Genomic DNA, 27500 nt, shown 5'->3' with positions numbered 1-27500 from the left:
TCCAACACACACACACTCACCTGAGTCCACGCTGAAACATCTCTCACACACACACACACACACACACACACACACACACACACACACACACACACACACACACACACACACACACACACACACACACACACAATCCTGTCAAGACAGAACAGGAAGATGATCCAGAACATACAAGGAAGTGGAGAAACACACTTACACGCTACTCACTCACTCACACACACACACACACACACACACACACACACACTCATGCACTCACTCACACGTGCTATTACAGCCTAATGCGTTGAGCCGCCTGACGGCGGAGGGCTGACAGCGGAGCGGGAGCGAAGTGATTAAGTCTCTCTGTGACAGACACAATCCCGTCTTAGTGGCGAGAGGAAGGGAAGAGAGGAGGGAAGAGAGGAAGGGAAGAGAGGAAGGGAAGAGAGGAGAGAAGAGAGGAAGGGAAGAGAGGAAGGGAAGAGAGGAGAGAAGAGAGGAAGGGAAGAGAGGAAGGGAAGAGAGGAAGGGAAGAGAGGAAGGGAAGAGAGGAGAGAAGAGAGGAAGGGAAGAGAGGAGAGAAGAGAGGAAGGGAAGAGAGGAAGGGAAGAGAGGAGAGAAGAGAGGAGGGGAAGAGAGGAAGGGAAGAGAGGAGAGAAGAGAGGAAGGGAAGAGAGGAAGGAAGAGAGGAGGGAAGAGAGGAAGGGAAGAGAGGAGGGAAGAGAGGAGGGAAGAGAGGAAGGGAAGAGAGGAGAGAAGAGAGGAAGGGAAGAGAGGAAGGGAAGAGAGGAGAGAAGAGAGGAGAGAAGAGTGAAACATCTTGTTCAGCACTTTTCTTCTCCGTCTGTTCCCGGAGCGTTCCGCCGACAGGCTGGTTTTCAGCGGCGTGGTTACCGTGGTTACCGTGTGGCTTGTTGGGCGTTTTTAAGACGCTGTCCTCCGTCTGTCCAGAGCTCTGCACTGGGGGACGGCACTCTGGGTGTCTTGGTGTTTTCTTTAAATTGGCTCTGATTAACTCTGGCTGAGACGAGGTGTTGCAGGTGGAGGTGGGTGGAGGTGGGTGGAGAAGACAGAACTATTAGAAAACACCAAGAGGAATCTAAAGAACCAGTCAGGATCGTCACTAAGCAAACAAACACCTTCAGTCTCGTCTGGTCAACAACCATGTCCATGTTTTATGAAGTTTGTACTGTGTCTTTTACTGCGAGTACCAGTTCTTACTGTCTTTTACTGCGAGTACCCAGTTCTTACTGTGTCTTTTACTGCGAGTACCCAGTTCTTACTGTCTTTTACTGCGAGTACCCAGTTCTTACTGTCTTTTACTGCGAGTACCCAGTTCTTACTGTCTTTTACTGCGAGTACCCAGTTCTTACTGTGTCTTTTACTGCGAGTACCCAGTTCTTACTGTCTTTTACTGCGAGTACCCAGTTCTTACTGTCTTTACTGCGAGTACCAGTTCTTACTGTCTTTTACTGCGAGTACCCAGTTCTTACTGTCTTTTACTGCGAGTACCCAGTTCTTACTGTGTCTTTTACTGCGAGTACCCAGTTCTTACTGTCTTTTACTGCGAGTACCCAGTTCTTACTGTGTCTTTTACTGCGAGTACCAGTTCTTACTGTCTTTTACTGCGAGTACCCAGTTCTTACTGTCTTTTACTGCGAGTACCCAGTTCTTACTGTGTCTTTTACTGCGAGTACCCAGTTCTTACTGTCTTTTACTGCGAGTACCCAGTTCTTACTGTCTTTTACTGCGAGTACCCAGTTCTTACTGTGTCTTTTACTGCGAGTACCCAGTTCTTACTGTCTTTTACTGCGAGTACCCAGTTCTTACTGTGTCTTTTACTGCGAGTACCCAGTTCTTACTGTCTTTTACTGCAAGTACCCAGTTCTTACTGTCTTTTACTGCGAGTACCCAGTTCTTACTGTGTCTTTTACTGCGAGTACCCAGTTCTTACTGTGTCTTTTACTGCGAGTACCCAGTTCTTACTGTCTTTTACTGCGAGTACCCAGTTCTTACTGTCTTTTACTGCGAGTACCCAGTTCTTACTGTCTTTTACTGCGAGTACCCAGTTCTTACTGTCTTTTACTGCAAGTACCCAGTTCTTACTGTCTTTTACTGCGAGTACCCAGTTCTTACTGTGTCTTTTACTGCGAGTACCCAGTTCTTACTGTCTTTTACTGCGAATACCCAGTTCTTACTGTCTTTTACTGCGAATACCCAGTTCTTACTGTCTTTTACTGCGAGTCCCCAGTTCTTACTGTCTTTTACTGCGAGTACCCAGTTCTTACTGTGTCTTTTACTGCGAGTACCCAGTTCTTACTGTGTCTTTTACTGCGAGTCCCCAGTTCTTACTGTCTTTTACTGCGAGTCCCCAGTTCTTACTGTCTTTTACTGCGAGTACCCAGTTCTTACTGTCTTTTACTGCGAGTACCCAGTTCTTACTGTCTTTTACTGCGAGTACCCAGTTCTTACTGTCTTTTACTGCGAGTCCCCAGTTCTTACTGTCTTTTACTGCGAGTACCCAATTCTTACTGTCTTTTACTGCGAGTACCCAGTTCTTACTGTCTTTTACTGCGAGTACCCAGTTCTTACTGTCTTTTACTGCGAGTACCCAGTTCTTACTGTCTTTTACTGCGAGTACCCAGTTCTTACTGTGTCTTTTACTGCGAGTACCCAGTTCTTACTGTCTTTTACTGCGAGTACCCAGTTCTTACTGTCTTTTACTGCGAGTACCCAGTTCTTACTGTCTTTTACTGCGAGTACCCAGTTCTTACTGTCTTTTACTGCAAGTACCCAGTTCTTACTGTCTTTTACAGCGAGTACCCAGTTCTTACTGTCTTTTACTGCGAGTACCCAGTTCGCCTTTAACTACCAGACTTTAACTACCAGACTTTAACTACCAGTCTTTAACTACCAGACTTTAACTACCAGTATTTAACTACCAGTCTTTAACTACCAGACTTTAACTACCAGTCTTTAACTACCAGTCTTTAACTACCAGACTTTAACTACCAGTCTTTAACTACCAGTCTTTAACTACCAGACTTTAACTACCAGTCTTTAACTACCAGCCTTCCACTACCAGACTTTAACTACCAGTCTTTAACTACCAGCCTTCCACTACCAGACTTTAACTACCAGACTTTAACTACCAGCCTTCCACTACCAGACTTTAACTACCAGACTTTAACTACCAGACTTTAACTACCAGTCTTTAACTACCAGTCTTTAACTACCAGTCTTTAACTACCAGACTTTAACTACCAGACTTTAACTACCAGTCTTTAACTACCAGACTTTAACTACCAGACTTTAACTACCAGTCTTTAACTACCAGACTTTAACTACCAGACTTTAACTACCAGTCTTTAACTACCAGCCTTCCACTACCAGACTTTAACTACCAGTCTTTAACTACCAGCCTTCCACTACCAGACTTTAACTACCAGACTTTAACTACCAGACTTTAACTACCAGCCTTCCACTACCAGACTTTAACTACCAGACTTTAACTACCAGCCTTTAACTACCAGTCTTTAACTACCATACTTTAACTACCAGCCTTTAACTACCAGTCTTTAACTACCATACTTTAACTACCAGTCTTTAACTACCAGACTTTAACTACCAGACTTTAACTACCAGTCTTTAACTACCAGACTTTAACTACCAGACTTTAACTACCAGTCTTTAACTACCAGTCTTTAACTACCAGCCTTCCACTACCAGACTTTAACTACCAGCCTTTAACTACCAGTCTTTAACTACCATACTTTAACTACCAGTCTTTAACTACCAGACTTTAACTACCAGCCTTCCACTACCAGACTTTAACTACCAGTCTTTAACTACCAGCCTTTAACTACCAGTCTTTAACTACCAGCCTTTAACTACCAGTCTTTAACTACCATACTTTAACTACCAGTCTTTAACTACCAGTCTTTAACTACCAGACTTTAACTACCAGCCTTCCACTACCAGACTTTAACTACCAGACTTTAACTACCAGCCTTTAACTACCAGTCTTTAACTACCATACTTTAACTACCAGCCTTTAACTACCAGTCTTTAACTACCATACTTTAACTACCAGTCTTTAACTACCAGACTTTAACTACCAGACTTTAACTACCAGACTTTAACTACCAGTCTTTAACTACCAGTCTTTAACTACCAGCCTTCCACTACCAGACTTTAACTACCAGACTTTAACTACCAGTCTTTAACTACCAGTCTTTAACTACCAGAGCACCTAGGACAGTAACTCTGTGATCCTGATAGTTTAATTGTGATTTTTACTGGATTAAATATCAGTTGAATCTTCCTTCATGTCTCAGATTATGAAGAAAACGACACCGAGGCATAAAAGACAAACATGAATCGTCTTCCTCTGATGTCCAATCGTCTTCGTCTCATTTGAGGAAGAATCAGTGTGAAATGTGGTGAAAGTTGTTTTCCAGCCTGTTTCTCGGCTCGTCATAATGAACAGAACAAAACGCCGAGTCGTCACAAGTCCTCTTGTGTCGGAGTCGTTTTGTGGAGATGAAAATTAAAAAAGTCCATGTTTTTGAAGTGAATTCTTTCTTGAAGATCAGTTGGTGTGACACACTTCCACTGATCCACAGGCAGCAAACCGTCTCACAGATTTACCAGACGCCTTTCACTTGTTTTGAGGAACACATTTGATCTCCGTGTGATTTTCTGTTCTTCAGACTCGCCGAATTTCAAGGCGCCGATTTTTCTGCCTTTTAACAAGCGAAGGCTTCAGGTCACGTTCTCTCGCTCTGTAAGAAAACAGATTAGAAAAGAGAACTCGTTTTAAATGCCTCGTCGCTGAGGCCACATTATCTCAGCGGGCGGTTGATAACGTTTGTTTTATTTCAATAGCCCAGCAATTACTTTGTCCACATATCTTAAAAAAATTAAGCACATTTGGCTTTAATTCTCCCAAACCGAGAAAAAACCCAAAAAACCTTGTTGCAGTTAAACTTCACCCTGATTTCTTCATGGCTTTTAACCCAAATGTTGTTAAATAGAGTTTTATTGTCATAAATTGCAGCGAGAAACAAACTGATGAAAAGATCAAAGCTCAAACTCTGTGACAAATATCAAAGAAATAAAATGTCTTTCAAAGGAACAGAACGTCGTTCAAACTTTCAAAAAAGGATGAAGCCAAGGCAGAAATGTGTTTCAGATTAAAAATCCTCCGCGAGCCTCTCAAGTTCAGCAAATGTCACAAAACTTTTCAAATTTCCAACTGATCCCAGTCCAGTTTCACTGGTCCCGTTTTCAGAGCTGGATTTTTCTCATTTGACTTTGTGACCTGAGCGATTCTTCACCGTCTCGTCGCCTCATCGAGTCAGAGCGAGCGGTGGCCGCCGGCCTCGGAGAGCCACACCGGGGAAACGTATTCATGGACGAACATAAAGACTCCATACATTATCTTCTGCTGATGTTTGCGCTCCGTTGTCCGGGTCTGGTTCGGCTGGTCTGGGATCTGCTGGAACTCCTGGAAACAAAAAGATCCATGAAGCTATTTGGGATGAATGTTGATCGTCTGGAATAAGCTGGAATTCTTTAAAAAATGAGGCGTTAAAGTCACACGGCCAGAAAATATTTTAGTCATGAAGCAAAATATTCGGAGCCACAACGAAGAAAACGTGACAGTTTGAATTTAAAGGTTTTATTGAGATTATTCTAGCAGTCCGACCCGGTCGGGACGGACCTGGACCCATTCACTGGTCCTCTAAGTCCATGTGGTGCTTCTTTATGCACACACACACACACACACACACACACACACACACACACACACACACACACACACACACACACACACACACACACACACGTTTAGACTAATTAAAATAATATTTTCATTTCTGTTACTCTTGTGCACACACACACCACACACACACACACACACACACACACACACACTGTCAGCCTCTTCAAACCTGTGGCCTGTGTCCAGCTCTGCAGTGTTTGCGAGCCAGTGCCTCCTGCCATCTCGGCCCAATTAGAAGCTGCCCTCCCCGGGCAGCGCCTGGCGGAGGGAGGGAGGGAAGGAAGGGAGGGAGGGAGCCCCCCCCTCACCCCCCCCCCCCCCCCTCACCCCCCCCCTCACCCTTCAGCCTCGTGTCGGTGGCTCTCGTGTTGTGACAGCCTCTGACACTCGCCCCGTGTAATTACCGCCGTCTGAAGGGGCGAGACGGCGGAGAGGGAACTGAAGGCCGGCGGGACGGAGCCGAGGAGAGGTGGAGGGAGGAGAGTGAATGGATAGAGGAGCAGGAGGTAGAGGCAGACGACCCCCTGCTGTGCTTGTTTTTACATGCAGGGTGTGTGTGTGTGTGTGTGTGTGTGTGAGAGCTGATGGCTGATGACAGTACCTGGTGGCGGCAGCGCGGCGTCCTGGTGGCGGCAGCGCGGCGTCCTGGTGGCGGCAGCGCGGCGTCCTGGTGGCGGCAGCGCGGCGTCCTGGTGGCGGCAGCGCGGCGTCCTGGTGGCGGCAGCGTGGCGTCCTGGCGGCGTCCTGCTGTCTGTTCCAGTCGTTCTGCTCCAGGTGTTTCCTCCAGATCGTCATCAAGGGTTCAAACAATCCACGCTCTGCCGTCATTCATGTTTTCCAACGTGACGCCGCCCGACAGGCTGTGGCCGCCGGGCGCTGGAGCTCGCCTCCTCCAACAGGAGAATCAGGCCGCTGGAACGAAGAGGGAGGAAACATGCAGGGCGACGACACCCTGGGAAGGTTCTGGGCACAAGTCCAGGCTTCCGTCTCGTACTTGAACTGAGTGGAGGACTTGAAGGCGTGTTTTCATCTCAAGCCCGCCAAGGTCTTGTATGAAGTGATGCTCCCTTCACCTCCTGCTCCATTTGAGCCCTTTGGCTTTTCGCTTCATCCAGCAGGAAGTGTTGACGCAGCACTTTTCTTTTTTTCCCTAACAATTCTCAGACATATCGATCTCAACACATGGAATCAAAGCCAGTATTTTTGTGAAGACGTACGGTGAGCCAACAGGAGCAGCTCTAAACTCTCAACGCAGTCCAGTAGAGTTTAAAAGTGTTTATCCGCCGTCCACATGAGACAAAACTGTAAAAACAAAACATGTGCGTCCGCGCGACGCCATGAAAACGCCTCAACGCGACGTAGTACATATGTCAGGCCAGCAAAGTGCAACAAACAAACATCAACCACCATGTTGGTTTTTAGGAACTTGATCAAACTGTATTGAGACTTTTTCTCTCACTGTTTTATCAGTTCTTCATCTTTCCTTCGCTCATCGTCAGTCCCAGACAGAATGCAGTGGAAGGCTTCTGGAAGTCTGCGTCACTCAGAGAGAACGAGGAAAACTCTCAGTTGAGCACCACGGACCGCCGACTTCCTGTGTTGGAGGATTAATACGGAGTCTCCATTCAGAGCAGTTCCCTGGTAGAACCTCGGAGACGTCTGTGTTCTCAAACCGCCCGGAAGCCGGTTTCTCGCCGCTTTGCTCGGGATCCGGTCCGGCGCGACCTGCTGCAGCTGGAATCCAGCTGCTGGAATCCAGCTGCTGGAATCCAGCTGCTGGAGACGGAGGGACAACAGATCGGACGGACGTGGACTTTGGACTGCAGGAGCGTCAACACGCTGCTAATCCCTGACGACTCTCCGGAACACGTTTTCAGGCGAGGCGAGAGGAGGAAAACACTTTCAGCTCCAAATGGGTTGCCTTGGGAGCCAAATTGATGGTTTTACGCCGTCACACAATGCAACCTTGGACCTCGGGGTTCTCAAGCTACATCTTCTTCAACGAGGCACAAATAGAGGAACCACAAACGTCGCGCTGTATCAATGTTTGCTTGCCTCTTAAAATCTTCAGCTTCTCAGGAAGTGGCAGGCGGCCAAGTGTTGTCCAAGGTCTTCCAGACTTTCCCCGGCGCTTCCCTCCGCCTTTTCTGACCGCCGTCGGTGACGGGAGTTTTCTCACCCGCTGCACTGCAGAAGTCTTTCCTCGCCTCGGAATGCAAATTCAAAAGTAACGAGGATTTTACTCTCGGAGAGCCAGGTTTTCTTCTTCAACACATGAATCTTAGCTGCAGTTCATGGTCGTCGTCGTTCCGTCAGGCTCGTTTGGTGCAGTGGCCGGCAGGTTGCTGGTTCGATTCCCCATCATCCCCAGGTGATAAACAATGCGATGCCCTGAAGCGGGTGGAAAAGCGCTATTTAAATGAAATCCATTCACCTACAGTTTATCCAAATCTAACCTCAAAGGAAATTCAGAGTTAAACTCTGCGATTTTCTGCCATTTAGTTTTGTTTGGACTCCGCTGCCGGCCGGCCTGGATAGAAAATGCACACATCTATTCTAAGATATTCACCGAAAACAAAAAAAGCTGATAAGGCCTACTTGACAGAATGATTGCTGCCGTGCCCCCTCTATAAACACAGCGCCGATGCTTTCCACTCCAGCCGTGAGTCATCACACACACAATGGGCCTGTTGGAGGAAAAGCCCTACTTCTGAGGCTGAACTCTGTGAGATGCATGAATGTGAGCTTTAGATTGAAGAGGACTTGATCCCTTTCCCTTTGCCTGCTCCTCACTCTTACCTTTACCTCCTTCCCCTTTTTGATTTTTCATGCAATTCGTCCTCTTCGTATTTATTACCAGAAAACTATCGGATGGGGGGAAAAAAGCCGTTTATGGAGACGTATTAGTACGAGTGCGCTTGATGGGTTCTCTCGGAGAAGAAGAATAAATCAGAAAAATAAGGAAAGTGGAGTATATTAACTGAAAGGAGAGAAAAGACGGGCGTGCGAGGGGTGAAAAGAGAGATAATCGTCCTAAATCACACTCGCTTCGTCTGCAATTACCTGCTGTTGCCGCGCTACACGGAAAGAAATCACTGCCTGCCATTAGCTGTAGTCACGCCCTCATGTGCCCTAATAGTATGGACGGCGATTATAGAGTCCAGAACAAAATGATTGGGATTCAAAAGTGTAAATGGAAAGTACATGATGTTGTTTCGGTGACTTGGACTTTGACAAAGGCGACGACGTCCTTCGCCGAGTGAAGTCGGAGGTTTTTCTGCGCTCAGCGGCTCCGGCGTTACGGCGTGCACACGCTCAACCTGCGTCGGATGGTATTGATCACGCTGGGATTGTGAGAGGGAACCGGTTCCTGATCATTTACATGGTGGTTGATGACGGCGTCGGCCCGTCGCTCACGCCCCTGGTACGCCACGGCAGCGTCCGTCACTGAGGGTCACTGAGAACATTGATTTTCCCTTTTGTCGTCTCGACACCGAGTGTTTGGGACTGAGGCTGGAAGCAGGAATAGAATAGAATAGAATAGAATAGGAAAACCATTGAACTTCGCCCAATCACCTTGACATATCGAAATGTTTGTCTCTTTTGGGGATTTCAGAACAAACGTTTTGTTCCTCAGTATTTTTTTTCCCCCTTTAGTCATAATAAAGTCGAGTCGTCTGAATCAAACTGGGACCAAATAAAAAAACCCGCCATACTGAACCAGACCAGACGTGTTTCCGTGGCTCCGGCAGGCCGAAGCTCCTCGGTGGAAGGAGAGAAGACCTGCTGGGCGAAGAGACGTATTTGATTCGCCAGAGTTGGGCTTTCTCGGTCTCTCCGACTGGAGGAAGCAGACGTAGTCGATCGGCTCGGTGCCTTTGAGAAGCCCGTCGGTCGTTCCTTTGGTCGGCCCCGTGACGTTGGGTCCCGGCCGGTTCGCCCCCCCTTCCCCTCAGCTGGCTTCTCCGATCTGTGGGTAAATGTAACTTTAGGCCTGGTGTATTTTTGTGCTATCTGACCCCACAGACGATCACACCAGGGTGCGACTGCAGCTGCTGGACGGAGACCCCCACTCCGACTACATCAACGCCAACTACATCGACGTGAGTTGTTACACAGACACACCGAGACTCGTGGCTCATGGACACGAAGCGTCCTTTCATCTCCTTTCATCTCCTCCATCACAACAAAGTGCTTGACCTTTAACCCCCACGCTAACCGGAATATCTGAGCAATAATACCACATATCGTATGAAATGCTTTTAAAGACATGCTGGGCCGAGCAGTTCAGCCCCTGAAAGCAGTTTAAAATCCAACAAGACGTGGCGTTTCATGCTTTTTATTTTAAGTATAAGTTGAACAATGAATGTCTTCACAAATCCAAACAATGAGCACTGGAAACGAGTTAATTCTGGAGACGAGAGCTGCACTCGGTGGAGCGCGGAGCTTCGCCAACGCCACACTAGATTGTGGAAGTGAGTTAGCGTCACTAGCATGATAGCTTATATCGATGCTCACCACATCACGGTGTGAAACACTGAGCGGGGAGCGTCTCCATGGCAACAGGCGTCGCATTTGGCAGCACGCCCAATATGTGATATCTGCTAATGTTAAGGGTTAAAAAGTCAATGTCTCCTTTGGAAATTTGACAATTTGCGTGGCGGTTTAGCCGGACTGGAGCCTCTGGCCGGCCGGTTTTGGCCCACGGGCCTCATGTTGGACACCCGAGTCATAGTGGACACAGTGGGACTTTAGAAACAGATTTTGATCTGAGGAATCCAGACAAAGTCGTTCCCTAATGAAATCTTGATGTGAAAAACAAATATTAGCCGTTGAACCCCCGCCGATGGGCGGGTTGGAAATGTCCTTCCAAAAGTTAAAGCTGCCGTCGCTGTTTGCAAAGGCAGAAGCCACAGTCGCACATATAGAGGAATTCAAACACAGTAAATAACACGTCTCTGCCAGCGTCAGGAGAGAAACACAATGAGTCAACGGCGAATCGTTTTCCCAGGCGAAGGCGTTAAATTCTCCCCGACAGCCGATTTGAATTCTTCTCTGATAGAATCACCGCAGAAAAACACCGACGCTTTATTCAGGCTTCTCTGAGACGAGATCAATCAGGTGCTTGTTCACCTGCAAACAAACACACGGGGTTTTCTGTCAACACACACACACACACACACACACACACACACACACACACACACACACACACACACACACACACACATAACATTAGAAGTACCTCTTCGCTCTCTTCCCCTCTTTAATCATACGAATCACTGGATCACCTTCCCGTTGTTTGTCCCTCTTTTCCTCACTTATCCTTCGTCTCTCTGGCGTCTGTTTTCTTCTCCCCTCTGGGCGTCGTGCTTCACTTACTGATTTAATCTCTCGCTCGCGGCTCTCAGTCTCCTAATGAATTTGAAACAAAGCGCTTACTTTCAATCAGCCTGCGCAGATGAGGAAGGAGGGAATTGGAAAATTAAAATCGGAGCGAGGAATCCCCCCCGGTGGCGATCGCGTCGCTCTTCTGCAGCGCGAACATGATAGATGCTTTCGTCTCAACAAGGTTATCCGTCCCGTGGAATGGCGAGAGGACGAGAGGAGAGGACGAGAGGAGAGGCGGCGGCCGGCGACTTCTCCTCCGTCCCACGGAGATGAAATTAACATCCATTTCCTTGATTTTATTTCGTGTTTATTTAGAAAGCGACCTTGAATTACGGCGAGACGAGGGCCGACCCATTAAAGGGCAGAATGGGAGGCCAAATGATGGATGGATGAGAGAATAGAAGAGAAAATGGGGGGGATGTCAGAAGAAAAGTGCCGTAAAACCGATTGGACAGGATGATTGTAAATGATTGAAAGACAAACTGGGAAGAAACGCAGTGGAAGAGAAGACGTGATGGGAAGAAAACAAGTTGAACAACAACAACCAAAGTACTAAAATTCAGATCGAAGGAGAAAATTCCTTTATCGGCAAACGTCTCTCTGTTCCCAATAGACGCATTGTCGTCCAGGTCCCCGGCCATGTCTCCTGTCCGGTGTCCCTCAGGGCCCCGTCCTCGGCCCCGTCCTCTTCATCCTCTATCTCCTCCACCTCGGCCATATTTTCCATAAATACAATATTTATTCCCACTGCTATGCAGATGACAATCGGCTCTACCACTCCACTTGTTTTTTTTAACAGATTATTATTATTATTATTATTGTTGTTGTTGTTGTTGTTATAGATACTTTAATGATGTATTATTATTATTTATAAAAGACAAAAGATGTCAACCTGGTGGATACAGCTGGTATTCCCACTTGTTCCTCAGGCAGTGTTGTATACACCCACTTCTACATCTCCCATGATGCACCTCTCAGCAGTATCTATGAGTCAGAGCAACAAGTTCTTCTTCCCCACAATAATGAAGCATGAGCCCGCCGTACCCTGATTTGATTGGTTAATGTGTGTGTTTACTGCTAATGAGCCAATCAGAGGCCGGGGGGGGCGGGTCATGATGAAGCTCACTGATTAGTTATGATCAAACAAGTTAAAGCAAATGTAATAAACACAAACATAGAGCAGTTAGTAAGTGGAGAACACGAGTGGACAGAGTGAAGCGTTTGGATTAATTGAAGTGACTCGGGTTTGTTTGTGATGTTCTTTTATGGACGGACCGACGAGGTTATACCTAAGAAAAATAAAGATTTGGTCAAAATGAAAGGGCAAATGGGCGAAATAAAGAAAACAACGACTGGTGAGAAAAGATGGAGAAGATGTAAAAGTAGTTGGGTTTTTTTATGCTTTTCTCTCTCCTCTGTCTCGCAGGGCTATCACCGACCCAGACATTACATCGCCACGCAAGGTAATTAAACTGTGTGTGTGTGTGTGCGTGTGTGTGCGTGTGCGTGGCGGCCACCTGGTAAACGCCGTCCTCTCGGACGGGGAGGCTATTACCACAACGTCCTAAATCTAAACTGCCGTATAAAATCCCAGTGACAAATTTAAGAGCCCATTACCTCGAACCCCCAAACTGCTATCAGGGATTGATGGAGTGCGTGTGCATGTGTGTGTGTGTGTGTGTCCCTGCGTAATGCCTTGCGCGCGGCATGTCGGGGTGTTTATGCAAGTCCGCGCTCGCCGGAATTTTTACGCGGCGTCGGAATGAGTTTATGTAAGCACCTGCGTCGGCATGGCGACGTGCTGACGGCGTGTGGTTCTGCAGGACCCATGCAGGAGACGGTGAGGGACTTCTGGAGGATGGTCTGGCAGGAGAACTCCGCCTCCATCGTCATGGTGACCAACCTGGTGGAGGTGGGAAGGGTGAGTCCTGTGTCCTAACAAAGAGGACCAATACTCTTCATCTTGTTCATATACCCCCCCCCACCACCCCCAACCCCCCCCCACCCTCTACTTCCTGTACACTTGTTTCACATTCACGTTGATGTAAAGACCAAATATCGTCTGAATATAATAAATTAAAAAGATAATTTTAGTAGAAATCTACATTTTGCATTCATAGAGTGGACCGTACATAAGTGTGTGTGTGTGTGTGTGTGTGTGTGTGTGTGTGTGTGTGTGTGTGTGTGTGTGTGTGTGTGTGTGTGTGTGTGTGTGTGTGTGTGTCTGTGTGTGTGTCTGTGTCTGTGTCTGTGTCTGTGTGTGTGTGTGTGTGTGTGTGTGTGTGTGTGTGTGTCTGTGTCTGTGTCTGTGTCTGTGTCTGTGTCTGTGTCTGTGTCTGTGTCTGTGTCTGTGTCTGTGTGTGTGTGTGTGTGTGTGTGTGTGTGTGTGTGTGTGTGTGTGTGTGTGTGTATTGAATACGGAACATTGATGACTGGTTTCTGATGCAGACCATCGAAACGTGTCAAAGTTAGGTTTTGGAGAACCGACTTGCCTGAAGAGAAAAAGCAGACGCCGTCGTGTGTCACACTAGTTGGAGGTTGTCGGCCACCGTTTGATTTCAGTTTCAGATTATTTCATTTGAGATGGCGAAAAATAAAATAGAGGATGAAACTCAGTTATTTTATCAAAACAATAATTTTGAGCCAAACTTAATTGTAAGTATAAGACAGATGAGTCTCCACATCCTGACCCGTCTGACTGTAGGACCATGTGGGACAAGAGATCTAGTTAGTAAATACCAACAAATCAAACTGCAGTTTTACTTCAAGGTTTTATTTGGTCCTTCCTACCAGAGAAGAAACACAAACTCGTCTTCACGGTCCTCGTCTGGACCCGAGCTCCAGTCCGGTTGGTCAGACCAGAGTTTCTCAACCTCTGGTCCGCGGCTCACTGGTGTTTCCTCCAGATCGTCAGGGGAAATTATCACATTTCATTGTTTTCTAAAAAAACCTTTGTTCTCACAGCGACAGTGTGTTGCAGAGTAATCCTGTATAAATACTCTTCACCACTAGAGGGCAGCACAGAACTTTGCCGGTGAAATGTAAAGTGACAGACGTCAGTGTGGTTCATCTCCACCTCCTGCTACCATCTTGTATCAAAGTACTGTGTCAGTGACAGTGATGGAGAAGTTTTTGAAAACCAGGATCTCAGCTCTTCATCCATCAGGTCCAGGTTTCACACTGAGGGAGGCACTATTAAAAAAAGTCCTTGCTTTCTGGATTTACTGGATTCCTGTTGATCAAACTGTGATGAGAAAGACTTTGATGTCTTTGATGAGAAAGACTTTATATTGTTAATAGAGGCTACAGAGTTTCACATTTTAACATTTTCAGGTGGAGGTGTGACTCCAGATGTTTTACAAACAAAAAGTGTGTCTTGGCTCTAAAAAGGTAAAAAAACACTGCTGTAGACGATAATGTATTTTATGTTAACGACGCGCTCAGTGACATCACATAGTGACTTTATCACCCAATCCAAGGTGACAAACATGAAAGTGATCAAAGTGGTGGTGTGCCTCCAGATGTTTCCAAACAAAAAAGTGTGTCTTGGCTCTAAAAGGTTAAAAACCCTGGTCTAGAGCTCGTATGTTCATCCTGAAAGTTGAAAGTGAAATGAGAAACGTCTGTTTGCAGGTGAAGTGTGTGCGTTACTGGCCGGACGAGACGGAGGTGTACGGCGACATCAAGGTGACCCTGATCGAGACGGAGCCGCTGGCCGAGTACGTCATACGGACGTTCACCGTGCAGAAGGTACGCCGCCGTGGTTCCTAGAAAACCCCCCCGACCACCGGCTTTACCGCGGTTCCGCTTCTTCCCGGCAGTTTTGTGGAGAAAACAACAAACCTCTTCCACTGACGGGAAACCAGCGCAGCCGGTCCGACACGATAACGGCGCTAAGTATTCAATGATCTGCTCCACGGAGTTCGTCCCCGAAGGCTTCAGACGGTCGCGGAACCCTCCGCTGCTCTCGTTCGCCCTCATTGTCGTCGCTCTCTTACCGCTTTGATGTTTCCGCAAAGCCCGAACCTGGATTACCATTACAGCCAGTGTGTGATTGGGGATTTGAGGCGAGCGAGCAGTGTTACTTGTTTGTTTCTCGCTGTTTAAGAGGAGACTTGAAAGCATAATCTTGGCTCTTGTAATCAGGCAGGAGGGATTTGAGGGGTGGGGGGGGTGGGGTGGGGGGGGGGGGGGCGCAAAGTGGAGGAATTTACTGTCATTGTGCTGCTATTCTCTGAAGGCTCGGCACTCTGAATGGAGAAACAGCAGACAAACACGTCGCTGCATAACAAAACAGCCGCGATCCAAATCCTTCATTTTCCCAACTCCCCTCCGTCTTGTCTCGCCCAGCATCACTCCTCCTCTCCCCTCTGCTACATCCATCGCTTTTCTCTCTGTCCTGCTCGGCTTTTTGTCTTGTTTTTTTTTTTGTCAGCTTGTTGGTCGGGCAGCATACAAAGTCCTGCCTAAATATAATAACTGGAGAGTCAAGGGCAAAGAAGGGCTGCAGGGAATGAAGGTGGCCAGTAATCTAATCCCGTCATGGAACAACAATCACTCCTGTCCACTTGACTGGACGGACAGAGGACACAGGTTGGACGTTCAGTGATTACATCAAGTTTATTCATGTTGTTCCATCTTTGCATTTGTCTTTCAGTCTTTTTGGTTTTTCCATACTTGTAGCATCGTGTTCCTGTTTGGAATTAGAAATGTTCTTGTTCATTGAAGCACACACACAAACATGGACACTCGCACAGGTGAGAAATTGTCAAACGTCCCGTGGACCGAAACCGGAGGCGACTGCTGAAAAGGTTAAAGGAGACATTTTTTTAAAGAGGTCATGTTCTGCCATATCAGCAGTACTGACCGTCTCCACATCTGGAACCACCTCCTGAAGGTTCTCCAGCAGTACTGACCGTCTCCACATCTGGAACAACCTCCTGAAGGTTCTCCAGCAGTACTGACCGTCTCCACATCTGGAACCACCTCCTGAAGGTTCTCCAGCAGTACTGACCGTCTCCACATCTGGAACCACCTCCTGAAGGTTCTCCAGCAGTACTGACTGTCTCCACATCTTGAACCACCTCCTGAAGGTTCTCCAGCAGTACTGACCGTCTCCAGTACTGACCGTCTCCACATCTGGAACAACCTCCTAAAGGTTCTCCAGCAGTACTGACCGTCTCCACATCTGGAACCACCTCCTGAAGGTTCTCCAGCAGTACTGACCGTCTCCACATCTGGAACCACCTCCTGAAGGTTCTCCAGCAGTACTGACTGTCTCCACATCTGGAACCACCTCCTGAAGGTTCTCCAGCAGTACTGACCGTCTCCAGTACTGACCGTCTCCACATCTGGAACAACCTCCTAAAGGTTCTCCAGCAGTACTGACCGTCTCCACATCTGGAACCACCTCCTGAAGGTTCTCCAGCAGTACTGACCGTCTCCACATCTGGAACCACCTCCTGAAGGTTCTCCAGCAGTACTGACCGTCTCCACATCTGGAACAACCTCCTAAAGGTTCTCCAGCAGTACTGACCGTCTCCACATCTGGAACAACCTCCTAAAGGTTCTCCAGCAGTACTGACCGTCTCCACATCTGGAACAACCTCCTAAAGGTTCTCCAGCAGTACTGACCGTCTCCACATCTGGAACAACCTCCTAAAGGTTCTCCAGCAGTACTGACCGTCTCCACATCTGGAACAACCTCCTAAAGGTTCTCCAGCAGTACTGACCGTCTCCACATCTGGAACCACTTCCTAAAGGTTCTCCAGCAGTACTGACCGTCTCCACATCTGGACCGACGCCCCAGAAGAAGACAGTGTGTCCTCTCTCTCTCTCCCTGACTTGTTCCAGGTTTCAAAAAGTGTGTTGCTCCAAGCAGCCAATCAGAAATCAAACCCTCTATAGTGTCATCAGGGGTTCAGCCAATCACAGTCAAGGTAGGCTCCTCCCCCCCCTGACTCCTCCCTCAATCAGGCAGCTCTGCTCTGGCACATGGCGCCACGAGAGGAAGTACTTCCTCCTCTGCCAATAGATGGGCGTGTGTGTGGGCGGAGCCAGTCCAGCTCACACAGACACAGCAGATTGTGAATGCAGCTCCTAGGATCAATATTCTAATGGAGGAGAATCAAGGAGGAGCAGGAGACTTTGAATACAAGGAGGAGGAGGTGAAGGTGGAGGTGAAGATGGAGGAGAGGAGGAGGTGAAGATGGAGGAGAGGAGGAGGTGAAGGTGGAGGCGAGGAGGAGGTGAAGGTGGAGGAGAGGAGGAGGTGAAGGTGGAGCTGAAGATGGAGGAGGACTTTAAGAGAAGCAGCAGGACACTCAGACAGATTTCTGTTTCCCATAAAATGAGTAAAACACTCGGCCAGAGTTTATGGTGAATTATAGGAATTTAAAAAGTCCCAAATATCCAGTTTTCTGAGTCTTTTGATCTCTCCTCACCTCGCTCTATTTCTTCTCCTCACTCCTCCCTCTTCCTCCTTCCTCCTTCCTCCTTCTTCCCCCCTTCACTTGAAGAAAATCAGCTTATGAAGACTTCAAGTCCCCGCTGTCAGCTCATTTAGCAAGCCATTAATCCATAGCACCTCCCTGTGTGTGTGTGTGTGTGTGTGTGTGTGTGTGTGTGTGTGTGTGTGTGTGTGTGTGTGTGTGTGTGTGTGTGTGTGTGTGTGTGTGTGTGTGTGTGTGTGTGTGTGTGTGTGTGTGTGTGTGTGTGTGCGCGCGCAAAAGTACTTTAACATTTAACGGAAAGCTGATTTCAAAATACCTGTCACTTCCCAAGCTGCTCTAATACACACACACACACACACACACACACACACACACACACACACACACACACACACACACACACACACACACACACACACACACACACACACACACTCACTCTCACTCATATATAGCAAGTACTCTGTATTTAATCTACTGTAGCTTTATAACTCTGTGTGTGTGTGTGTGTGTGTGTGTGTGTGTGTGTGTGTGTGTGTGTGTGTGTGTGTGTGTGTGTGTGTGTGTGTGTGTGTGTGTGTGTGTGTGTGTGAGACGAGGGTTAGAAAAGCTTCAGTTTCAGCACAACAATTAGAAAATCTTCGTTTAGTAATGAGAACATGGTTTTATTGAAAAGGGTCGTTAAGGCTTCTTCTGAGGGGATTAAAACTAGACCTGTGTCACTATAATAACAATCCAACCTAGTGCTTTTATTTTGACAGTCACTATAATAACAATCCAACCTGGTGCTTTTATTTTGACAGTCACTATAATAACAATCCAACCTGGTGCTTTTATTTTGACAGTCACCATAATAACAATCCAACCTGGTGCTTAGATTTTGACAGTCACCATAATAACAATCCAACCTAGTGCTTTTATTTTGACAGTCACCATAATAACAATCCAACCTGGTGCTTTTATTGCGACAGTCACCGTAATAACAATCCAACTTCGTGGTTTTATTGCGACAATCACCATAAAAACAATCCAACCTGGTGCTTTTATTTTGATAGTCACCATAATAACAATCCAACTTGGTGGTTTTATTTTGATAGTCCCCATAATAACAATCCAACCTGGTGCTTTTATTTTGACAGTCACTATAATAACAATCCAACCTAGTGCTTTTATTTTGACAGTCACTATAATAACAATCCAACCTGGTGCTTTTATTTTGACAGTCACTATAATAACAATCCAACCTAGTGCTTTTATTTTGACAGTCACTATAATAACAATCCAACCTAGTGCTTTTATTTTGACAGTCACTATAATAACAATCCAACCTGGTGCTTTTATTTTGACAGTCACTATAATAACAATCCAACCTGGTACTTTTATTTTGACAGTCACTATAATAACAATCCAACCTGGTGCTTTTATTTTGACAGTCACTATAATAACAATCCAACCTGGTGCTTTTATTTTGACAGTCACTATAATAACAATCCAACCTGGTGCTTTTATTTTGACAGTCACCATAATAACAATCCAACCTGGTGCTTTTATTTTGACAGTCACCATAATAACAATCCAACCTGGTGCTTTTATTTTGACAGTCACCATAATAACAATCCAACCTGGTGCTTAGATTTTGACAGTCACCATAATAACAATCCAACCTAGTGCTTTTATTTTGACAGTCACCATAATAACAATCCAACCTGGTGCTTTTATTGCGACAGTCACCGTAATAACAATCCAACTTCGTGGTTTTATTGCGACAATCACCATAATAACAATCCAACCTGGTGCTTTTATTTTGATAGTCACCATAATAACAATCCAACTTGGTGGTTTTATTTTGATAGTCCCCATAATAACAATCCAACCTGGTGGTTTTATTTTGATAGTCCCCATAATAACAATCCAACTTAGTGGTTTTATTTTGACAGTCACCATAATAATAATCCAACTTAGTGGTTTTATTTTGACAGTCACCATAATAATAATCCAACTTGGTGGTTTGTCCTCTAGAAGGTTCTTTAATGTTTAGAGCCTGTTGTTCTCTGCTGCATGTGTGTGTGTGTGTGTGTGTGTGTGTGTGTGTGGGGGGGGGGGGTTCAGTATTAAAACCACCCACAGCGCCACCTGGTGGCCTGGCATGCTAACGGCACCGTTGTCACGTTGCCGTGGAAACGGACATCATTTCCAGAACGTTAGCATGTAAACGCCAGATTTTCCTGAAACCGAACTGCTAGAAGCGCCGAACACGTCTCGGTGTAACCGTGGCGACGGTGACAGAAGTACGTCAGGTACGACTTTCTTTATCTGCGACGTCTTGACGTCCTTGTTTCTCTGGCTCACCCTGTGGACCGGCGGCGGCGGCGGCGGCGGACTCGCCATCGATCTGGAGAAGTAATTTCAACATCACAGGAGAGCAGATCAATGGGAAGTCAAGTTATCAAATCACCTTGTGCTTGTTTTTTCTTTTTTTCTCTGTTCTGGGCTTCGTTCCTCTTTTCACTCTGTTTATATCTCCGCTTCCTCCTCTTCCCTCCGTCACGTCTGTCCTTGCCTCCACCAGCACTTTCCCTCTCCATGCCTCTCTCCTTCTCTTTCCTTGACCTCTGCTCCGTCCCTCTGGGTTCTCGGAGGATGACCCCCCCCCCCCCCCCCCCCAGGTTATCATCAAGCACTGAGTCAAATAAAAAACGATGTCCGACAACCTTGTGTTTTTCGAGGCCGAGCGTCCGAGGCAACAACCGAACTTTCCTCAATTCTTCACTCCACGTTTTCGCCTCGTTCGGTTTGTGACGCGATGACGGAGGCGATCGGTGGGAGTTGCTTAAAAGAGGAGCGTTTAGCTGCAGAGAAAAAATATAAGGTCAATTTCAGTCTCCCGCCCTGGGACGTCAAGAGGTAAAACTGCGTTGTGTGACTTTAATGAGGAATATAGACTTATTTAAGTACGACCCTGACCTTTGACCCGCTGCTGGAACTGAACACTTTGATGTCAGGTGAGAATGACTTTGACTTTTTGGCTGCAGAATCGTCATCTTCAATTTTCAGCCGTCCAACGTGGATAAAGTCCACGGTCCCTCAGACTCTCGTGAACGCGCAATTTAAAGGGGTAGGGCTAAGATGAAGGGGTAAGATGAAGGGGTAAGATGAAGGGGTAAGGGGGAGAATTGGGATTGGCAGCGTCGTGTGAGCGAGCTACCTGGTGGACATCAGGACGCCATCTTTAGTTTCTTAATACCCCCATTGTTTGGAAACTATTCGCCACATCGCTGTGTTTGTGGAATAACTTATTAGAACGTCAAGATGTTATCTCATGGCTATATATATATATATATATATATATATATATATATGAGTTTCCTGTCACCTCCATTGTCTCTCCCGGCTGCGTTCCTTTGAACGAAGACAAAGTGGTGTGCCGACCTGCTTTATTTATTCACTACCTCCGTCCTCTCGTCCCACAAAACAATTCAATTTCCTCCGTTAAGTGAATCTGTTTTGCCTAAAATGCATTTTTCATTTTCTCCCACTTGAGTCGAAAAGAGCGTTTTGCCGATGTCACCTTTAAGTACCTCTTACAGCGAGACGCAGTTAAATATCGAAGATTTCCTTGTAAATTGGAACATCCGGCCCGAACAGTCGCGTTTCCTCCATGTAAGTCTTTCCCTGAAGGGCCATCATGAGATTTGTGAAACGAATTAATCTTCTTTTTTTTTATCGCGGAGCCAAAACGGCCTTCAGTTCCCTCAAATCTCTCCTGTAAATTAGGCAAATGAGCCACAATGAGTCTTCGTGCCTCTCGGTCCCAGAAGTGGCCCGGAGTGCCATCTTGACATCCACAAGATTGATTGATTTTCTATTTGAAGCCAAAGAGGCATCGAGACCTGCACATTCCTGAGACTCCCTGCGGTGAATTAACGTCTCGAACCACGACGTGTCTTTTTCTGAGCCTTTTCCCCCAAAAGGACCAGGAAGGCGCTTCGTGAGATTCTCGCGTTTGTCGCCGCCGGGACGCCGAATTGCCCCCGAATCCTTTTTCTCCCGATCGATTGCAAAATGTTGAACTGCACCTGACGGCTTCTCACTCTGCGTGTCTTCCAGAAGGGCCATCATGAGATCCGCGAGCTGCGCCAGTTCCACTTCACCAGCTGGCCGGACCACGGCGTGCCCTGCTACGCCACGGGGCTGCTGGGCTTCATACGGCAGGTCAAGTTCCTCAACGCCCCCGACGCCGGGCCCATCGTGGCGCACTGCAGGTAGGAAGAGGCTCCGGGATGTGCCTTTACGCTGACGACGCAGCCAGATTCCAGATGGGCTGTGGTGATTTCTATGACGGGACGAGGGCGGCGTGCTGCGGAGCGCCGGGGTCGTGGTGTTGGTGGCGACGGTCCCACCTTTGTTTTTTCCAGCCAGCATTGTTGTGCACCCACTTCCAAATCCCCCATGATGCACCACTCAGCCATATGTACAAACCAGACTGACCAGCGCCAAAACGATTCATCCACATCAGTGTTTCTCAACCTCTGGAGTTTCCTCCAGATCGTCAGGGGAAATTATCACATTTCACATTTTGTTCTAAAAAACATTCACTCTCACAGCGACAGTGTGTTGCAGAGTAATCCTGTATAAATACTCTTCACCACTAGAGGACAGTGTGTTGCAGAGTAATCCTGTATAAATATTCTTCACCACTAGAGGGCAGCACAGAACTTTGCCGGTGAAATGTAAAGTGACAGACGTCAGTGTGGTTCATCTCCACCTCCTGCTACCATCTTGTATCAAAGTACTGTGTCAGTGACAGTGATGGAGAAGTTTTTGAAAACCAGGATCTCAGCTCTTCATCCATCAGGTCCAGGTTTCACACTGAGGGAGGCACTATTAAAAAAAGTCCTTGCTTTCTGGATTTACTGGATTCCTGGTGATAAAACTGTGATGAGAAAGACTTTATATTGTTAATAGAGGCTGCAGAGTTTAACGTTTTAACATTTTCGGGTGGTGGTGTGGCTCCAGATGTTTCCAAAGACAAAAGTGTGTCTTGGTTCAAAAAGGTTAAAAACACTGATCTACACGACGTGATAACGACTCAAAATGACGACGTTCTTATGTCCAGTCTGACGGCGCCATAGAAATACACCAAAAATGGAAAAATCTGCAACTGTTAATAGGTCCAATAGTGGACAATTAATTAATTCTATGTGGTTTATTGATTAATTCTATGTGGTTTATTGATTAATTCTATGTGGTTTATTGATTAATTCTATGTGCTTTATTGAACTTCCATCACGTCGTCGGCGAAACACAACATTTTATCTTTGACCTACAAACACCTTTTGCCTCAACGTCACACTTTCCCACAATCCTCTCTGCCTCCCTTTGTTCCATTTTTCAGTGCGAGGTGAGACAATAGCACAGCTCCCAGTGGACGTATGGTCTCACACACACACACACACACACACACACACACACACACACACACACACACACACACACACACGGAAACGCCACTTCGTTTGAACCATAAATGAGATTGATGGCGTTAACCTTTAAAGAGTGGGAGGATAACGAAGCTCAGACCCCGGCCCACCTTCACCACGACAAAAAACTAACAGCTCTGAAGGAGCGGTGTGAGAACCCCCCCCCCCGGCGACGGTGTCTTTAACCTCCGTGTTCCCGTCTTTATGGGATGTTACAGTTCAACTCTGGGGCCAAGTTGTCAGCAGGCATGATCTTTGAAAGGTCGACGTTTTCACAAGCTCCAGAAAGGGAAAAAGGAAGGTTCAGCCGAGGTCCGTCGTGCCGACGCCAGCATCTAGAATTGATGGATTCCATTTGGTGGTCCTCCTTCAGACGACGCCCTACGATGCCTTACGACGGCTCTGCCACGCGGGGAAAGGACCTCCTGCAGTCGTCATCAGAGCTACGCTAACAAGATTCTGCCGTCTTCTTCTGTCCAAACAAGAGATTTAAGATTTAACTGAGTGAAGAGTCAAAGTCTCCAGTTGTCTAGTGAACCAACATTTCTTAACATCATCGCCCCAAATCCTGCTTTTCCTTCGTTCTCCTCCTTTAGAATATTGATCCTAGGAGCTGCATCCAGAATCTGCTGTGTCTGTGTGAGCTGGACTGGCTCCGCCCATCTATGGGAAGAGGAGGAAGTACTTCCTCTTGTGGCGCCATGTGCCAGAGCAGAGCTGCCTGATTGTGGGAGGAGTCAAAGGGGGAGGAGCCTACCTTGACTGTGATTGGCTGAACCCCCGATGACACTATATAGTGTTTGATTTCTGATTGGCTGCTTGGAGCAACACAGTTTTTGAGAGAGAGAGAGAGAGAGAGACAGAGAGAGAGAGAGAGAGAGAGAGAGAGAGAGAGAGACAGAGAGAGAGAGAGACCAACAAGGGTTGACTGATATGTTAAGAAACGTTTACACCACAACGTTTCAAGTGAAAACGCATCGACTTTCAAAATAAAAGTACCAAGTCCCAGGAGAATATGGACTGGGAGTCACGACACCACGGTTGTCTCTACTGAGCATGTGCAGTAGCAGCTCCTGGAGAGTCTCGGAGCGCCGTTGTTGTGTGAATGGAAACCCCAAGCGGCAGTTTTCTGTTTTCACTAGAACGGACACTAGAACGAGGTTCTTCAGTCCATCGATTCTGCAAACAGGATCCTGGATCGTCTCACAATCAACCAGTGGAACAGATTTTGCAAAATGTCTCCCAGCGACGGCGGTAATGATCCATAACTGAACGACTCGTAGAAGAAGATGGTCCCACATCGTTGCGTTTTACAATCCAAACACTGTAAACCTGTTTATATGTAACATTTATTAGAGTCAAACAGAAGATAAATTAAAATGTTCCCTGGTAAACCAGCAAAGGTGTTGTACAGATTAGCTTCAAGTAAGGAAATAAGGAGATACAGAAGGACACTTGATGACTCTGATGTGGAAAATTAATCCGAAAGACATTTGTGGAAAAGAAAAGACCAACTCACATTTTAAACTTGGTAAAAGAATCAAAAAACAGGTTTTATCACATAATTCAGTTTCGTTTGACCGAATATCGTGATTGTGTGACGGCTCTCCTTCGTCTCGAGCGCCGTGAGAAACACCGGAGGCGTTTGATTGGACGAGTTCAGTAAACGTGAGAATTTCACGAAACACAAGCCTTTGATCTTCCCTACAAAGAGATTTAAAGACAAAAGAGACGAATAAACAGGCGGTAAAAGTGTGTCGACGGGCAGGAAGTTATGGCAGTCACTTCCAATTCCCTCTGACGCTATTGGCCTGTGTCATGACACACACACACACACACACACACACACACACACACACACACACACACACACACACACACACACACACACACACACACACACACACACACACACACACACACACACACACAGCAGTATTCTGGTCTCAACATTAATCACAGGGGTTGACAGGTAATCTGCTGAGGCGCTCCCTTCTTTTTTCCTACTCTTTCTCTTTTTTATCTTCCCTCCCTTCTCCTCTTACCTTCCTCTTTTCCTCCTCTCTCTCTCTCTCTCTCTCTCACACTCGTCTGCAAACTGTCTCTGCAAACTGTCAGAGCGATTGCAAAGTGAAAGATAGGCCTCTGCCCTCCCTTCCTCTCATCCCTCCATGCCTCATCCTCTCCATTCCCTCTCTTCATCCCTCCATCCGTGCCTCCTCTCCCTCCCTTGATCCCTCCCTTGTGTCGACTGCTTCCATCAGCGCCAGTCGCTAACCTCTTCCCGCCATCCCCTCTTCCTCCTCTTCTTCTTCCTCCTCCTCCTCTTAACCCTCTTCCTCCTCCTCCTCTTCCTCCTCCTCCCCCTCCCCCTCTTCCTCCTCCTCCTCTTCCTCCTCCTCCTCCTCTTCCTCCTCCTCCTCCTCCCTCTCTCCCTCAGTTATTCGGTCCATCCATCCATCTCGTCTTCCCTCCAGGCTTCGCTGTTCAGGATGTGTCGCCTTAACACCTGACACGGGGTATTAGAGTGTGTGTGTGTGTGTGTGTGTGTGTGTGTGTGTGTGTGTGTGTGTGTGTGTGTGTGTGTGTGTGTGTGTGTGTGTGTGTGTGTGTGTGTGTGTGTGTGTGTGTGTGTGTGTGTGTGTGTGTGTGTGTGTGTGTGTGTGTGTGTGTGTGTGTGTGTGTGTGCTGAAGGACTCCAGCCTGAACAAACTGACTGGTTTCTCCCTCTCTGCTCGTCGTCGTCACTAAATCGCTTCAGAGGCTCGTTTGATTCTGGACTGAATCTTGATCCTGGTGATCATGTGACTAGAACTCAGTCCGTCACGCAGTGATGGAAGTTTCTTCACATTTTACAGATCTATTGTCTCTCTTTTATTTTTTTAATCGCTTTATTTACACCTTTTTGTTTCTCATGAGGTGTGAAAGCCGGCAGGTCTTTGAGATCAGAGCAGAATTAGAGAAGATTTAGTTTTTAAGATTCAATAAGTCAAGACGTTTTATTTAACTACATTGATTGTTTATCCTCATGTTTTGAGTTTATGTTATTCCACGTGTATTCTGAACATAGCTTCAGGTCAAATGAAATAACAAAAGTCATTCCATTCCAAATCTCTTGAGATTTTAGTGATATAAATACTATTAATATATAAACACACCGATACCACTTTATTTTTCTTCCAAAATCAGTAGTGCATGAGTACTTACATTTGAGTACTCAGCGATACAGAGTACCTGGGACTCGCCTGAACGCCGGCAGTGTTTTGCTGCTGAAGCCGGTTTAAGCAGTTTTAGGCGTCGAGCCTCCAGCCGTCATTTCGACGGTCAGTTTTTAAGAAAGACGGCTGAAAGAAGAGCGTCGGGCTCGGTGTTGGGGTATCGGTGTCATTGGTGTCGTGGTACCGGTGTCGCGGTATCGGTGTCGTGGTATTGGTGTCATGGTATCAGTGTCATGGTATCGGTATCGTGGTATCGGTGTCATCGGTGTCGTGGTACCGGTGTCGTGGTACCGGTGTCATGGTGTCGATGTCGTGGTATCGGTGTCGTGGTACCGGTGTCGTGGTTCCGGTGTCGATGTCGTGGTATCGGTGTCGCGGTATCGGTGTCGCGGTATCGGTGTCGCGGTATCGGTGTCATGGTATCGGTGTCACGGTATCGGTGTCATGGTATCGGTGTCGTGGTATCGGTGGCAGTTGTACGAGTACGGGCACTCATGCCTGGTACGGAACCGATACCCAGTACTGGCATCGGTATCGGCGCGTCCCTCATAAATCCCTTGGATGGTCTCAGCTCTGATTGGTCTCCTTGGTTTCCTGCAGCGCCGGCGCCGGCAGGACGGGCTGCTTCATCGCGGTGGACATCATGCTGGACATGGCGGAGAACGAAGGAGTGGTGGACATTTTCAACTGCATCCGGGAGCTTCGGTCCCAGAGGGTCAACATGGTCCAGACCGAGGTGAGCGCTTCAGTAGAACCGATAGCATCTCATCAGGACCGGTATCGGTACTTGGTATCGGCCAGAGCCTGAAGCTTTGTACTGTTACTTTAAAAATGTAGTACGGGTGCCTCCACCTCCAGCAACATGAATATTCATGAGGTAAACATCATTTCTTTGGAGAGAAAAAGCATGTTTTTGGATGTGATGTTGGATTAAATTCAAAGTTTCACGTATAAATTCACCAATATTGACACTGTCTGCGTCTTGAAATCAGCCACAAATGCTCCGATAAATCTGTTTGTTTGCCGGCGAAGGCATAAACAGACAGTCAATATTACTTTTTGTTTGCAGTCAAATGTGAATCCAGAGGAGGGTGATATTAAAGTGAGACGACGCTTCTTGCAGTCATCCATCATCCATTCTATTCACACTATTAATATTTAACTTTCCCTGAATAATAGATGACACCAG

At 46.9% G+C, this 27500-nt stretch overlaps 1 protein-coding gene across 1 annotated transcript in view; it reads left to right on the top strand.

The window, feature by feature from the left end:
* Positions 1-27500, top strand: part of ptprt (protein tyrosine phosphatase receptor type T) — a gene marked incomplete at both ends in the record, with an annotated part of 294857 nt that overhangs the window by 249394 nt on the left and 17963 nt on the right. The window contains 6 exon segments of the mRNA XM_080495323.1: positions 9797-9873; positions 12588-12624; positions 12985-13082; positions 14795-14911; positions 21721-21875; positions 26912-27047. Coding sequence (XP_080351449.1) covers positions 9797-9873; positions 12588-12624; positions 12985-13082; positions 14795-14911; positions 21721-21875; positions 26912-27047 — 620 coding nt within the window.

This window comes from Blennius ocellaris, assembly GCF_963422515.1.
Source record: "Blennius ocellaris genome assembly, chromosome: 4".
NCBI lineage: Eukaryota > Metazoa > Chordata > Actinopteri > Blenniiformes > Blenniidae > Blennius > Blennius ocellaris.
This window is presented reverse-complemented; position numbering and strand designations above follow the sequence as displayed.